Source organism: Gopherus evgoodei, chromosome 8 (genome assembly GCF_007399415.2).
Source record: "Gopherus evgoodei ecotype Sinaloan lineage chromosome 8, rGopEvg1_v1.p, whole genome shotgun sequence".
Lineage (NCBI taxonomy): Eukaryota > Metazoa > Chordata > Testudines > Testudinidae > Gopherus > Gopherus evgoodei.
In genome coordinates this window covers 13,050,119-13,067,034 of record NC_044329.1, presented here as the reverse complement: position 1 = coordinate 13,067,034, position 16,916 = coordinate 13,050,119, and the positions used below count along the sequence as shown (strand labels likewise).

The following is a 16,916-nucleotide window of genomic DNA, read 5'->3' as shown; positions in this document are numbered from 1 at the left end:
GGACCACCACCTCCCGGAGCAACAGCAGCTAGGCTGGCAAGCAGTCTCCCACAGACTTACTTGTGTCTACACTAGGGATTAGGCTGGCAGAGTTATGTCGCTCAGGGGTGAAGGTTTTTCAAATCCGAGTGATGTGGCATGTCAACCTAAATGTTGAGTGTAGCGCAGGTCTGAGATCAAGCCTGCTTGGGCACAGCACGTTCTCTTCCCTGACACAGAGATGAGAAGCAACTGGACCAAACTGAGCTACAGCTAGAGAGGCTTAGACAGGAAAATGGGAATAGGACTCATATGCTAAACCCATTTTCCTAAATACTGTATTCCCTTTGGCAATAAAATGCTACTTTGTTCTAATGATGCTCTTTGAGAGTCACTTTAAAAATGCTGACCCCCAAAGCGAACGGGCTTACTGGTGCCAAATGGAGTTTAGCCTGTCTTGTTAATGTTCTGGGAAAACAGGAGGGCTGCAGCCCAGAGATCCAGTTTAACAGTGGGTGGACCACATAGTTCCTAAGAAAGTGAAGGAAGCCAGGCCTGTTACATGACGGACTGAAAAGGAGTCTAAAGTGCAGTTTACACTGGAATGATGACAGAAGCAAACACATTTGATCCTTCACACTTGAAGCATCTTTGATGAATCAGTTACCCCATAGACATTGTAAATCTTGGTCCATCAGCTAACCATAGTGCATACGAATTCATTTAGGACGACTACCAACTGTTTTTGTTTCATTAACAAACCACTCCAGAGAACCTACCAAACTCACTTTATGCACAAATTTTTGGCTTTCAAAGTGTAGATCTTAAGCCAGAAGGAAAAGGAATAATCATGAACCTCAGAGTGTTTTGGGGAGGGGGAAGGGGAAAAGCTACTTTGTAATTAACAGAACTTTGAAATTGACCAAATTTTCTTGAAAGTCATTAGAAGATTCAAGTTTTACTGAATGTGTGTGCTGAACATTTGGGACAGATAAGCTACATTTTGTACATAAAACAGACAGGACACTCATACTTTAAATGCAAAACCAAAAACCAATCTCAACTATTGCATCACAATGACTGTCACAGAACAAGGAAGGCACATTTTTGCAAAAAAGATAGTATTGTCACAACTGTTATAATTTTAATCATTTACATTTCAAGACACCATTCTTAGTCTCTTAAGGATAAGGTATGGCTGGGTTGGTCTGCCATCTCATTTTCCCCAGAAAGCATTTGCTACACTACAGGCAAAGAATGCATATCTTGTAATAGGATATTGTTTTTTCAGCCCTTCTGAGTGGGAAATAATTATAGCAGGTCTAATTAAAGCTATTGTTTACCAGTAAAGCTCAGAACTGTACTTCACAGAACTGAGGATGACTCAAATGGAAGGAAAAAAAGTAATGCATCCATGAACTCCACAGTTATAAACAAAACAAAAACAGATGCATTGTGTTACTGTTTCAATACAAATTTATCATATCAGTGTTATGGCTTGGACACTTTCTCTCCCTCCCTCCATATTCTGTAAACTATACTTAAGGTGGGTTTAAAATAACCCACCTGATAATTTTTCTAAGTTGTTATTCTTACACATTTCTACTGGAAAAAACAAACAGTGATACTGCACAAGGTGACACTTATTGAAAACCTGACTCCACAAGACTCTGAGATGAATGGCAGCAGAGGTGCTGGAAAGTGCAAATGGTTTGTCACACATACCATGCCTATATCATCATATAAAGGATTCCTTACAGAGTGAATCCACACACAATGGCAAAAACAGTTGTTTTGAGTGCCAAAAGATAGTTTGCAATGCTCTGTTCAAGCCTAAACAGAAGATAAATTATTCACTGTCATTGGAATATGCTACTTAACATGAACATGTTCAAACTGATCAAATTATTAAAAAAACAAAACTTATATTCTTCCTATTTTAAAAACATTATTCAAAATATTATGTGAAACAAGTCCAAATATGATAAAAATTACTGCAAGAAAATAGTTCTGGCATATTGTTTATGCTTCACTTTCTTATGGTAATCAAAAGAAAGCATGTAACTGTAAGAATTTACTTACTATTTATGCAGTATTTCACCCATAACATATCATGCCATGACAACTCTTCTCATGCAAAAATCTGTAAAGTTTTGACTTTTCAAAACAGTACATTACCACCTGTATACCAAGTCATTAATTGCGGTTCTTAGTCATTGTTATTTAGATATTTATCATCTCTGAAAATTAAATCACAATATACAAAAAGGAAAAAACTATGAAATTGTATATTTTACATCTCATGGAAAAACAAATAGCTGAACTACATAGGACAAGGTAAAAAAACCCGAAACATACCAATAACTTGCTATACACCTAATTCACATGTAAAATTAATTCTGTCAAAATTAAATAAAGGTGCAGTGTTGTCTGTAGATCATGGCAACCCATACACTCTTAATTTCTACCACACCTGCCAATTACTTGTGTTTAGGATAATATCAAAATCAATCACTCTTACATTCCCAGACTTAACATGTTTGTAGCATATAAGAAACCACATGATTACATCCAAAACTGCCTTAAAATTCTGGGGAAATCTTTGTTGCACTTGCCTGCTAGATATATTTTTATTTTATAAATAATTACACTATGAAGTTTATTTTCAATTCACTAATCTTAAAAAGATAGATGAAGTTTCCATAAGCATAGTTACAGAGTAAATCTTGGGCAATCAAGAAACAGCAACACTTTCATGCAAACCTGGGATATTCCAAAGAAATGTAAGGTATAACTTGATTTCAAGTCATGCTTAGTACATAATTATTTTAAATACTTTACTGAATGAAGAATCTAGGGAAGAATATGAGCATAAAGTTTGTCACATTAGGTAGCCTAATGTGAGAAGAGTCTGAGTTAGCCAAAAGATATCTAGAAGAAAGTTTTGGAGCACTAAGCAATCTATACATGGAAAATACATTTTTAACCTGTGTAAGATAGCAGGATTTATGAGCCATATTAATGATTTGCAGAAAGACAATTAATTTGATTCAGTGATGGCAGACTCAATTTATCAGATCTAAAATGTTTTATGCCCACATTTTTATATTAGCCCTGTTGGCACTGCTCTAGACAGAAAGAAAGGATGCACAAAATAAAATGAAATAAAGGGAAAAAAACAAGTGAAATACATTGTTTCAATATAGTTTCTGTACATGTGATTTGAAACTTAAGTGTCGACAAAGAATTTAATGCTAATAATACATGCCCTTTGTTTTACATGAGCTTTAATCTCAAACCCATCCAGGCAAGAGAGCTCTCTCATTTCAGTACAAACTCTTTATGGCAGACACTGCACAACATTATATAAAAAGTCAGGCAAAGAAAAGGACTAATTCAGCAAACGGATGCTTTTAAAAAATGTAATCATTGGTTATCTTCAGTGAAGGCATTGCTTCATTAACATTTTGATCTAAACGATGATATTCCACTGTTCTCGAGCAAAGACCATCACGCCACCTTCGGCTCTGGACCAATAAAAAGATCTGGAAGAAATCACAACCAATTTTGATAAGGATGAAATTACAATGTGGTGCAAACGTTTCACTTGTCAGCTAACCTAACAGCTACATTTGTAATCACACAGCCCTATCCAGAGCTACCAGCATGACAGATGCTAGCACTGTGAATTTTAACTAACTAATCCACTCACTGCTAACCCACCTCTTGTCCACACCAAGACTTCTCCCACAATTTGCCTAGCACAGGTACAGCTCCATAATGGCAAAAACATTCGTATTAACAGCATTCAAGTTTTCAGCACAGTGTTAGGTAATGTTGGTGAAAACCTCTGGCTAATATACCCTGGAATTTACACTGTGTTATTGTCAGTGGGAGAATGCTGAAAAGATTCTGTAGTTTCAGCACTAGAGTGTTTTCTGCTGCAATTCTTCAGCAATGAAGGAGCATGCAGCGGCAACCCAACCCAAGTCTGCGTACTCTCAGCATCAAGCAGTAATTACGGGAGTTGTGAAGACAGAAATCCCCCATGTCTCTGTGCTGACACAGGAGAAAACCAAGATGAAAATTTTCAACAGCACCTAGCAATTTAGTCCTTGGTCCAAGTCCTATTTCCAAACGTGTCATAGGCACTTCTGAAAATTTTACCTATACTCAGCTATGTAGCTGTTTTTGGCATAATATGGTGTTATAAGTTAGCCATGTTAGTTTCAGATCCAATAAAATATAAGGCCAAATAATCAAAGTTAGCTAAAGGGATAAAGAAAAAGTGGGGAAAGAGAAACATATTTAAACTTCTTGGAGCATTCATTAAGAAAATGCACACAAGTTTGAAATAAAATGTAGGCTGTCATGTATTATCTGTAGATTCTGAAATAAGGTAACACTGATTAGACTGGACAAAAATATTTCAATGATGGTCTGACTGCATCATCAATTATCTACAGCCAGAGATATTTGTTAGAACTGCAAACAAAAGTAACCCAACATGCTAATTATCAAGTTGTGATAGGGCAAGGGTTAAATCCTAGGCATACCTACAGTTCAAAGATGGTCTCAAATTGTAAGCATTATCACTATCTCAGGAACATTCTCACTTTATTGAAGATTAAATTTTCCTTAAATTGAGGTTTATCATCCTGTGCAGACCCAAAATTAGTTCATCAATCACCTTCATTCAACTTTCCCTTGATCTTATTTCCAGAAACCATATATTCCATCATAGCGTATCACTGAACTGACTGATTCCTGTTATCATTTAATTGACTTTTCCCAACCAAAAATGCTTGTCCTTCTAAATTAGCTTGCTTTTTTGTACAGATATTAATGATCTGCATATTAAGATCACAAAACAGAATATTGTAAGTGTACTTAGACCTCAGCACAACTAAGTAGCTTTTATAAAAAAGTTTCAAGGTTTCAAAGCAAAAATTACTTTGAAATATTAAAGTGGAATTTTTCATCTCACTTTCATAGTAGACTTACCTTTCTCTTATTATGATATGTGATATAAACAGCAGCTACTAAGAAAGCAATAATAACCAGGTGGAAAAAGAAATGGGTGTCTTCTTCCAATCCCGAGACAGAATCCTTTATCTTGGCATCATGAGATTTAATGTGCTCATTATAACTGCCAAAGCTATCAGTCTTCTCATCTTCCGGCAAATCTAGGTCTGTATTATATCTGGAATTGGACGTCCCCTCATAAGGGCCATAGTCATCGCGCCCATCAAGCTCCACAGTTTCTTTTGCTGTTGGTGGTGAACTATTCAGTATGTCTTTGAAATCTGTTAGGAGACCCTCTTCCACAATTTTAGTATCTTCAGAAGCATCCACATCCATTTCTGAAATGGGGCTAACAGATGTGGAATGAGTAGCAGCAGATGTGGCTGGGTCATCCCTCACGATAGCTGGTCTAAGCGTGACAATATTATCGACTTTAAGAGTTGCTGAGGACGGTTTTTTTGTTGTAGTTATCAAATTGGGCAGACTGGGTGTTGAAAACTGAGATGTATTTAATACTTCACTGTCATTTTTAGGAGCATCTGCAGTAGCTGGGGGAAGGGAGAAAAGACATTTATTCTATATTTGTTACTGTTTGTATACAAATCTAAAGAACATACTCACTAAGTCTCTTGACTTAGTTTACAAGGAAGTCATACCACAACGGACTAGACCCATTTTGGAGTGCAATGATTTTATAGATTTTAAAGCAAGAATATATAGTTCTGCCAGTTCACAACTGAGAAAAATGGAACAGGGATCATAAAGTATGCTATACTAGTATGTTAAACTGTTTAGTGACATGAAATATAGGTTTTAGTTACTATGCATTGTTTTATAATAGTAAAAGATCTCCTTGTGGAGTTGACAAGTCTTACATTGTACAAATTCCAAGATTTAAAGAGATATTACCCTAAAAATGTCAAGACCCCCTATTAGTAAAGTTTATTATATTTTCAAATACCATATTCACACCTTTTCTGAAGAACTTCTTCTAGTATATTTATAAGTGGATGGAGTTGATTAGGGCAACAACCCAACAGGCAGATAAAATTTCCCAATCTACCATAACGCACACAACTGTTAGCAAAGAAGAAAGAGATGCATTTACAAATTCACTCTGGACTGGTATTTAGAATAGAAGATCTCAATATTAAATTAAATTTTAAAAGTCTCATTTTCTTCCAAAGACCCAAAAATCAAGTCTATCAACCTCAGAAACCACTTTTCACCTTTAAGTGAAAAATGGATTTAGTTTCAATAACTCATTTTAAAAGACCCACATGAATGAAGAGAAACCAGGAATTTGAAAGCTTAGACTGACACTTCACTTGCAGATGAAACAGTCTTCTTTCCACTTCACCCACTAGTGTAAGTTACTGAACTATCAGCATGAAACTTTGATTGTCCTTATTTTCAGTGTGTGTCATGATACTGAAGGTGATATGCAAAGAAACAAAGTGCCTTGTATTCTTATGGTGTCAATATTGGGTTTGAAAAAAACCTACAGAAACATCAGTTTTTGAGACTTGCCCCACCTGCCCAGAATATAGCAGTGATCTCTGGAGAACCTGGAATACGACATCAAAGTTTAAGGATGAAATCTAAGGTGCATTTGGCATCCCATTCCCACTCACCTAGGGGCCAGGAAAGCTGCAACTCAGATTTCAACCTGCACCTGTGGTGTTATTTTCCTGCTCCTCTAAGGCCTGGTCCACACTACGCAGTTAAATCGATTTAACGCTGTACCTGTCCACACTACAACACACTTTAAATCGATTTTAAGGGCTCTTAAAATCGATCTGTACTCCTCCCCAACGAGAGGAGTAACGCTAAAATCGATATTACATATCGATTTAGGGTTAGTGTGGACGGAAATCGAAGTTATTGGCCTCATCATTTTACAGTAGCTACCCACAGTGCACCGCTCCATAAATCGACGCTAGCCTCGGACCATGGACGCACACCACCGAATTAATGTGCCCTAGTGTGGACGCATAAAATCGATTTTATAAAACCGGTTTTAGTTATTTCGATTTTATGCTGCAGTGTAGACGTAGCCTAAGACTGCAAAATTCCTCACACACTAGGGTGTAGCTTCAAGAGATTCTTAGGAGGGGAGAATCTGCATTCCACTCACACCCAGGTACTTCCTAGGAAACCCACTTCACATGTATTGTTCCAAAAAGCCCTTTGAAGTTCCAAATAACCTGCAGAGTAATCTTGTCTTCCTGCTAAAGGAGTTCCATACAATCTCACAGTAGAACATAAAAATTTGAATTTTTAATACAATTAACCCCAAAAGATATTAAACTAATTCAATAAAATTTAACATAATTCAATAAAAATTAATTCAGGATATTGAACAAAATGGTCAGTATGTCACACCACTGTCTTCCACCAGAAGTATATAAATTAGCACAAATCAAGAAGAACACTAACTTACTCCATAGAGAAATGATATATCTGCTTAAACCCTGAACACTATCTGGAAGGCCAGCAAAAAATGATTTAAAAGATTGCACTTATAGAAGAAATTAAGAATTAATCTATTAATAAATGTAATTTACAGCCAAAGAATTACAATTCACCTCAAAATTACAGCTTTTACAGGGCTCCCATTTCCTACTTCATCAATGTTTTCCAGTGAAAAAGGAAAATTTGTTTTCATCTGAGAATTTCCTTTCTTGAATTCCTCACGTCCCATGATCACAAGAGTGGGTTTTTCCACTCTTGTAAGTCAGCAGGGGAAAAACCGACCCCTTGTCCTGGCTAGGACATGTGACTGAATCTTCTGCACCTTTCCCAGAAGGATCTCAAGAAAGTGCACAATTCCCTTAAGTGGTAACAAAAAAAATGCAGATATCTGCGATGATTCATGTGGATACGAATGTGGAGGTATACCTCTTTCAGTCCTTTTGATGAGGAAATCCCAGCAGAATAAGGCAGGTATCAGAATCACAGAAGAGACCTCAAGAAGTCAAATCCTGCCCTTGCGCAAATATAGGACTAAATAAATCTGGGCCACCCCAACAGGGGTTTGTCCAATCTATTCTTAAAAACCTCCAATGATGGGGGTTCTACAACCTCACCTTGGAAGCCTATTCCATAGCTTAACTATCCTTATTAGTTTTCCTAATAGCTAACCCAAATCTCCCTTACAGCAGATTCGCCCATTACTTCTTGTCCAACTTCAGTGATATGGAGAACAGCTGATCACAGTTCTCTTTATAACAGCACTTAACATATTGGAAGACTTATCTGGTCCCCTCTCAGTCTTCTTTGCTCAAGATTATTTATTTTATTTTATTTTTTAAAAACACATTTCATCATTTTTGGTGCCCTCCCCTGGACTCTCTAATTTGTCTAAATCTCTCCTAAAGCGTGGGGCCCAGAACAGGTCATAGTACTCCAGTTGAGGCCTCACTACTGCAAACAAGAGTGGACAATTACCTCCCATGTCTTACATACGACACTCCTGTAGTATTACAGAATATTTAGCGGAAAACACCTTGGTGCAGGGACTGTCCATCTCTTTGTTCTACATCTGTATCGTGCTTCATACAATGGGGTCCTGGTCCATTGCTAGGACCTCTGGTAATACAAATAATAATAATGAAAATGTCCCCAGCTTTCTCCGGCACATTTAAATTCTCAGAGTTACTGAGAAGCCTAGGAGGACAGAAAAGCCACAAAATTGTGCTAGGCTGCAGGTATGATGAACACAGAACATTTCTTAGATCTGGCCTTCCCCTTTTTACTCCTTGTTGCTATCTTTGACACAGGTGGCAGACGGAGGAAGGAAGACTGCCTAAGTCCAAAGTACCTCAAACCCAGAGTCCCAAAAAGAGACATCTGGGAAAGACTCAGAAGGGGCTGTTCTGTTCCCTGGGTAGAAAAAAGGTCTGGCCTACCTCCAATCATCCAAAAGGAAAGAGAAACCCACTATTAAGACTTTGAGATAGAAAGGGAGCAAGAAATGATTTTCACTGCTTGCAAGTAGCTCTGAAGCTACGTATAAGCAGCACAAGTGTTAAAGGACACTGCCAATGTTTGCAAGATCTAAAATGATCAAGAACCCAAATTGAAAAGACCAGAGCATTGATTTTTTCCAGAGTCTGACCCATTTAACAAAATAATAATTATATAAATAAAGTCAGATGATAATATCAGTGTCTCAGCTAAACATTCTAAACATAGGTTTATGTGATGTGCACACTATCCCTTCACCCTGCAAACATGCTCAGCTGCCAAGACAATGAAATTAGTCTATGGAAAAATGTTGCTTTGCCTGCTTTCTGGCTGGTGGGACAAAAGTCTTTACTCAAACTCTGAATTCACTAACAATGTTACATAACTATATATAAGCACACAGAAAACTGATACAGAAGTTATATTCTAAGAAGTGATTAAGACGTATTTCTTCATTTCTACTTTCAGTAGTCTTACTGTTCAATATTTTTGTGTGTGTTGCAATGGAATCGTTTAGCAGGTTTACAACATAGTACTAAAAACCACATACCAAGCCATTTAACAAAGTAGTATATTTCACTGTATTTATTGATAGCACGTTTTTCTTCGTTAATGATTATGCTGTTCAAGGCATGGCACATGAAATAAGGTTGACTGACTTATAATGATCTACTTTTTACTCCACACTAAAATGTTAAAGTGCCTTTCTTGAAAGCTGTAATATAAAACTGCATTTATCTGTGCTCGGAGTTTTAGTTAAAACTATGAAAAATTCTGTCAAAAGACTTCCTTGGCATGTGACAATAACTTTTGGTTGCTACAGAGGATAACTTAGTGTAATTTTTTAGCATGTCAGCAAAACTTCATTACTCACTAGATTTTAAACCAAGTACAACTGATTAAATTACTCTATATATTTCACATCAAAACTAATCAGTCTGACAATATCAGTGGAAGACTTTACTTTTTTACAAGTTTTCATGTCTACTGCAGAAATCTTAATTAAAATACTCCGATTCACCTGTATTAGCATAATCTTGCAGTGTCCAGGACCACCATTTTGTAACAAGTGTACAGATCACATTTAAAAAAAAAATCTTAAAATTGGAACATAGGAATTGCAAGATTGGATCAGAGCCAAGAAATGCTCTGGGTGGTGGGGCTGCTAGCTTTTGCCAGGCCAAGGCTCTCCAGCTGCGCTGCCTGACCCCAGTGCTCTGTGCTACATGGTGGCATAGCTGGTTCCAGCCAGGCAGTGCGGCTGCCTATCCTGGTGCTCTGGGTGGCGCAGCTGTAGCGCTGCCAACCACTGGTGCTCCAGGGAGCGTGGTAACAGAGCACAGGGGGGCTGGATAGAGGGCAGGGGAGTTCGAGGTGGTGGTCAGGGCACGGGGGTGTGGATAGGGGGCAGGGCAGTCAGAGGGTGGGAAACAGGGAGTTGAATAGGGGTAGGGGCCAGTCAGGAAAGGGGCGGTTGGATGCGGCAGTCAGGGGCAAGGATTCCGGGGGGAGTTGGGGAGAAGGGGTGGTTGGATGGGGCAGGGGTTCTTGGGGGGGCAGTCAGGAAGGGTGAGGTTAGATGTGGGGCAGTCAGGGGCAGGGGTCTGCAGGGGGACAGGGAACGGGGAGGTTAGATGGAGGGCTGTCAGGGAGTGAGAAGCAGGAGGGGTCAGATAGGGAGCGGGGGGGTGGGCCACGCCTGGCTACTTGGAGAGGCACAGCCTTCCCTTATCAGCCCTCCGTACAAACTTTGGAAACTCGATATGGCCCTCAGGCCAAAAAGTTTGCCTGCCCCTGACATAGGGCCTTGTCTAAACTAAGAAGTGTTTGCCAGCATGCTGGCAAACCCTCAGAGCAGAGACAAACTCCTTCAGATGGTAAAAAAAAATTGCCATTCTCCCCCCCACCCCACCCGCAAATAAAACTAGACAATGTGAAGTCCTGTATTGAGATGCATCTGATTACAGAAAATCCCATTTCCCTCAGTACGGGTGGAGGAAAGCTCATAATGGTTAATAGACCTAAATGTGCAAAATAATCAAAGTTCTCAACACCTTGTAGGATCAGACCATAAAACTGCTCATGTTTATGGCACTTGACCTCTAGCACAAAACATTAGGAGACCGCTTAAAAAATAAAATCACATTATGAACTGCAGTCTGAAAAATCATTTGGCATGCCAAAAATCACATAGGAAGGTATGTTCTAAAACAGTGCCATTATTTATGGTTATTTAATAATTTATTAGTTCTTTGGTGTGTTGGAAAATTAGGAAATTTGGCACCTAAAATATCTAGCCACTTTTTGTCAGATTATTTATCAACAACATGTTATACAGACACCAGAACAAATCAAGTTACTCTCAGACCCATGTACATTTATAAAGGACTAATGTTGAACAAACTACTCTTTATACGGCAAATATTTCCAACGTGAAATAGGCTTTAACCAATTGTAAAAACAAAAAAAAAACCTCAACTAACCCCAGATGAACTAGACATCATGGAGCCTTCTCGCTTCTAAAATAAAGGAAAGTCACAATCTAGTCTTGACTACAGAGGTACCATTTACCAAATATAAGGAAACTATTTAAACTACTACCTTTGCTACTAGTGATGGAATTTTGCATAACTTTTAGAATTTTTTTTAGTTTTTACTCGTAAAAAAAAATAAGTATTTGGTTGGTGATGCCAAGATGAGTATTCCCCAGGTCTAAAGCTACAGTTCTGCCAGGAAATCCATCAATGCCCTATTTCTGTTAGCTGGCACTGTAAATGATGGCATTAAACATGAAAAACTTTCAATGTGGACAGTCACATCTTATGTGAATGTCTAAAAAAAAAAAATCATTACACTTAAAGGCTTCAATAGAGAGCCAAGAGGCCACACCAAAGAAGTCAATACACAGAGCCACTAAATTTCTCCCACATTATTCCATCAGAATAGATGATTCATTCAACCAAGAGTTATACCATATGAAAAGTTTACAATAAGATCAAACGGTGTGTTATTGAGACATTCACACAGATAACACACTGTGACAAAGTCTGACAAGGAAGTCAGTACAGCCACTGAAAATTCCTTACCTTTTTGTAAGCAGACAGCACAATAAACATTATATGAAGAAATTGGAAGAGAAGAAATATGGCTTACTGTACAAGGCATTTCCTTTCAGATCTGTTTGTATATTCTTTTAAAGGAGATATTTAAAGAGACACCATCAACTTGAAATCTAGTCAATACAAACAAATACAATAAAAAGAATTCCTCCTCCTTATGACATATACTGCAATCCCATGCAACATCCTTGGGAACCATGTTTATACCTCTCCAGGAAAGGAGTGTCACAGCTCCACCAGGAACTAAAAACAGTGGGGGGTGTTTAAGGTCACTTAGGACAGGTTATACCCACCTCTAGAGAGGTACTACCCCTTCGGAAGCCAACCGGAAAATCTTTTGATCTAAAAGGCTGGATTTAAACTGACTCAGGGCCTTCTTTCTGAGCCACCAAACAGGCAACATCTTTTATCTAATGGAGGTCCTGACCCTTGAAGAAGGGCTGAAAGAGTTTGGCCTACCAGGGCCTCATATGACTGAGCAGTGACCTCTGGAAAGCTTTTAGAATGCATATAGGAACTTATCGTTTTTGTATTTGTTTTCTCCTTAATTCTTTTACCTTAAGAATAAAGATCTTTGCTTACAAAGAGCAAGGTACCTTGTACCTGCTAGCAATACCCTGTTCATAGCCCTCAGAGAGAAAACAAAGCACTGGTGTTGGTCTTTAGACTAGCTTGCTGGGGAGACCGCTGTATAAGGCAAGGAGCTCCACAGCCTTAAAACCTCAGGCAACAGGGAGACAGACACAGGTCTCTACCCAAGAGAAGTGATGGCCAGGAGCCAGAAACCTTAAATGGGTATCCTTGAAGGACCACAGAGGGGGAACACACGTGCAGTTACCCTGAAAGTGAGACACCTCTGAATCTCCCTGCTATTTTTGAGAGGTTCACAAAGACAGTTTCCTATTTTTAAGAATGTTTCTCTGTCTCTTGTTTATCTGTCACACAAAATGGGGGCAAACTGACTATACACAAATGTTGTTGGACAAAATAAAATGGAAAAGAGAAGCTCATTAATCACTTTCAGTTGCAATAATGTTACATTACATGCAACAGTAGGCAAAAAAAAATCAGAAAGTTGTGATAGTTAAGTTGACAGTGTCCCTTCAAGTAAACTGTGTGACATACTGTACTAGGATCATATGGATGTCTTTTCTGGACATGCAGAGTATTACTGACTATTGGCTCTAAAGTGGTTAAGACATTTAAACTTCATAGCATAGCAGTTGAATTATAATCAACTTTTTGGTTTAGGAATGTAAACAGAGGTCTAATCCAACACAACAATGCTCTGCAGCCAGTGATGACATTGACAATTCATGCCATATCTTATAACTTCTATTCACATGCACAGTGAAAGAAAATAACTAAATTTATCTGCTGCCACTACACATGGAATGGTATTTAAAGTCAGACACATGAATATATGTGAGTGCAGTGAGGTGCAAACCATGAACCACTGCCTGGCTTGCTTGCTGACTCTTTAGGGAGACCTGTATGGAGGACCTTGCTGCAATGACAGAAAGAACCATCACTTGTGAACAGTTCTGGAAAAACATCTAGTTCATGACAAGGACACGAGAAAACAAAGTCGTCAAAGGCAAAAAACTTCAGGGCATGGGCCATGTCTTCATGCATTTGCACAACACCTAACATGAAGAGGCCCTACATGTAAATTGAAGTGTATCACTTGACATTTGAGACATTTGTTCATGCTGTAAGACAAATTTATTTGTTCATGCTGTAAGACAAATTTATTTGTTTGTATTTTCACCTCAACATATATCTTTTTAGTTCTTCACTGCATGACAGAAGCTTATAAAAGTCTGCTTCCCAACTGAATTTACATGGGTGGATCCTGCTCTGAAATCAACAAGGCTGAACTGACTTGGATGAAAAAATTAGGAAAGAGTTGCAACGGGGGGTGATAAGGCAGCCGTGGGAGTTCTGCGGGTTGGTCAGGGTGGTGGTGGATGGGGTCAGGGCGGTCAAGGGACAGGGAGCAGGGCGAGTTGGGTAGGGGCTGGGGGGCAATTGGGGTGGGGTGGGGGTCTCAGGAGGGAGTGGTCAGGGGACAAGGAGTGGGGGGGGGGTTGATGGATTGTGGGTTCTGACGGGGGGGGGGTTGGATCAGATGCAGCGGGAAGAGATGGAGACAGGCACATGGGGCTTGTACTCACTGCCCAGTTCCCTACCAGGTCTTCAGCGGCAGGTCCTTCACTTGCTCTACATGAAGAACCTGAGGCTGAAATGCCGCCAAAAACCCGGAGCAAGTGAAGACCCCGTTGCCGCTGCCGAAGTGACGCTGAGAACCCGGTAGTGAACCGGTTCTTAAGATTTTGGGAGCTCATCACTGGGAAGAGGTGTGTTTTCTTTTTAACACCTCACCCCCCCGCCCCAAACAACAAAAGTTTTGCTGATGAAGTGCCAGTGTAGACAATGCCATACTGTAGAAAACGTTAAGTCTGCTCATAAAGATTCCTGTCTTCAACACCTCTCTCTAGAGGAACAGGAATTCTCCTAATTTTATCAGGTAGGCGTTCACAGCACACAGCTTCCTGGGGTCTTCCCCATTCATGATGATACTGGAAAAGAAGGGCACCTGCGGCAGATTTCCAAACTTCTGAACTCAAAAATGCTAAATTCAAGCCCTGAGAGGAAGGAAGGCGGGAAATGCAGAAATGGCCTAGCACGGGATGTGGGGGAGAAACTTCTCATTAAATCACACTTGAGTAAAATGTCTCCCCAATTTAAACATTTTCCCAATAACGGGCTAGGGGTCCCTTCCCCAGCCCTCGGCAGGTGTCCCCGCTTCACCCCGAGCCTTTCTCTTACCTCTGGTGAGGTGGCTTCCCGAGGGCGTGTTTATCCACCGCAGCCTCCCAGGAGCCTTCTTCTGACCCTCACTCCTGCGGCCCCGGCGCCCCTCCCTGCGCAGGTTTCCCCCATTCACACCACCCCCCCGGCCCCCCAGCCCCTGCGCGCCCCCCGCACTCACCATTGACCGGCAGGCCGCAGGCCGGCCAGGCCAGGCCAACGAGCAGCAGCAGCAGGGACAAGGACAGGGCCCGGCCCGGCGGGGACGCCTCTCTCACAGCCGCCCGTCTCCTCTCCCTGGCAGCGGCCATCTTTGCGGGAACGGCGGGGTGACGGGTTCGGAATCGGAACACAGACGTGGCGAGGCCCCACCTCTCGTTGCTAGGCTGTGAGGTTCCGCGACGATGACGTGTTCCCTCTTCCGCCCCGCCCAGGCGCTCTCAGAACTTCTCGCCCTTCCACAGTAGCAGAGAAAAAGGAAAGGACAGCGCATGCGCACCGTAATGAGCCTTACTGCGCACGCTGGGTAGAAGGCTCCGCATACGGTTGTTTGAAGGGGCGGGAACTTCCGGGAAGCCTCTACGGTGGCCGCTAGGGCACTGGACGGCGGGTGCGCATGCGCCAGACAGGGAGGTTGTGTGTGGTGGCGATTGGACTGTGTAGGGCTACGGCCGCGGCCCACCCGTGAGGGGGATTGGTGTGGGGCTAAGCAGCGCTGCCCCCAGGGGCCGCGGCTTTTAGCGGCTGTTCCCTGCCTGGCCTGACTTGGGTAACAAGGAAAAAGGGGACAACGCGTGGGGCTAGTCCGAGCTAGCGCGCCCCCGCCCGGGCCAAATTGTTCGCCCGAACCCCTCCCCCTGCACGGGGCTGGCCCAAGCCACACCCCCCTTCCCCCCACACTCCGCTTCTCTGACAAAAATGGGCATTTGTCCCGTTCGCGCCTATTCCCAACTGATCGAGCTGCCAAAAGCAAACGGGACACGTGCTCACCTTGGCCAAAGAAAGAGTCTGGGCGGCGGGACAGGGTTTGAAAAAGGGGCTGTCCTGGCAAAAACTGGACAGATGGTCAGCCCAGGCCTCATGCTCCACGACTCACATGAAAACCTAAATGCCAGAACAAGGCACAGTGGCCAATTTTCATGTGGTAAATAAGCACCCTGACTTCCATAAGCCAAAAATCAAACTCATCCTGTTTCAAAACAAGCAGACCCCCAACAGTCTACGTGACTCGATTCCACTGGCCTGCAGTCTGAGACTGAGGAGCTGGTTGTGCACCCCTCTTTCCCCTGCTTGCTGGGAGCCAATCAAAAAAGAGAAGCGAGCCAAAAATTAGCCAACAAGCAATGCACTAGCCCATTAAGCCAAAAATAAGTCCAACTGCTGCTGGGTTGGGTTTTTTTTAAGTGGGTTTGGCATGTAAGGAAGGATGCAGTGTCCCAGGGTTGCTGGGGCAGAGTTCAGCGTGGCCTGGAAAAAAAAGAGGCTGAGGCACTACCTCACCCTTCCCTTTGCCCAAGAGGGCTGTGCTGCACAGAGGAGAGGCTGACTGAGCAATAAAACTTCTCCCGAGTGAAAAGTTCAGCACGCAGATAAGTGACTGCAACATCAGGGCCTAAATTTTGCATTGCCCCTTTAACAACCTCTAGCTGCATCCCTAGGTGATAGATTTGTAGAGTTAAAAAACAGCAGCAGACATTGATGAGGCACTGCAGGGAAAAGGACAAGTCAGATGTTTTCATCTGAGATCTAAAACCATGCTACATTTGCAGAATCTGAGACCTTTTTCTTGTTGAGGCCCCCCTCAATATGTTATAAAAACTCCATGGCTCAGGAGTGGGGGACCCTTGGACATATGCATAGTTTTACTTCTATTTTGGGGGCTAGCAGGGCTCGAGCTAGCTCCCTACATCAGGGTCCAGAGAGGAAGCACCACCTCCACTCCCTGACTCACTCAGGAGGCCACCCAGCCTGTCTGGGCTGTGGGGGGAACACAACCAAAAAATGTAACTC

The 16,916-nt window shown here is 41.4% G+C and overlaps 1 protein-coding gene across 1 annotated transcript; it reads right to left on the bottom strand.

Moving 5' to 3' along the window:
* Nucleotides 1-921: 921 nt before the first annotated feature.
* On the bottom strand, nt 922-15,355 carry C8H5orf15 (chromosome 8 C5orf15 homolog). Its single transcript, XM_030572358.1, has 3 exons — nt 15,088-15,355; nt 4,984-5,552; nt 922-3,524 (listed from the first exon to the last, which is right to left on the bottom strand). Exons 1-3 carry the CDS (start codon nt 15,215-15,217, stop codon nt 3,393-3,395), a joined length of 831 nt encoding a protein of 276 aa, XP_030428218.1. The 5' UTR covers nt 15,218-15,355; the 3' UTR covers nt 922-3,392.
* Between the last annotated feature and the right edge of the window lie 1,561 nt (nt 15,356-16,916).

Coding starts and splice junctions, on each gene's coding strand:
- C8H5orf15 (XM_030572358.1), bottom strand. CDS start 15,217: ATGGCCGCTGCCAGGGAGAGGAGACGGGCGGCTGTGAGAGAGGCGTCC. Junction 5,553..15,087: donor CTGCGGCCTGCCGGTCAATG/GTGAGTGCGGGG, acceptor CCCTTCCCCCAG/CTACTGCAGATGCTCCTAAA. Junction 3,525..4,983: donor CATATCATAATAAGAGAAAG/GTAAGTCTACTA, acceptor GATTTCTTCCAG/ATCTTTTTATTGGTCCAGAG.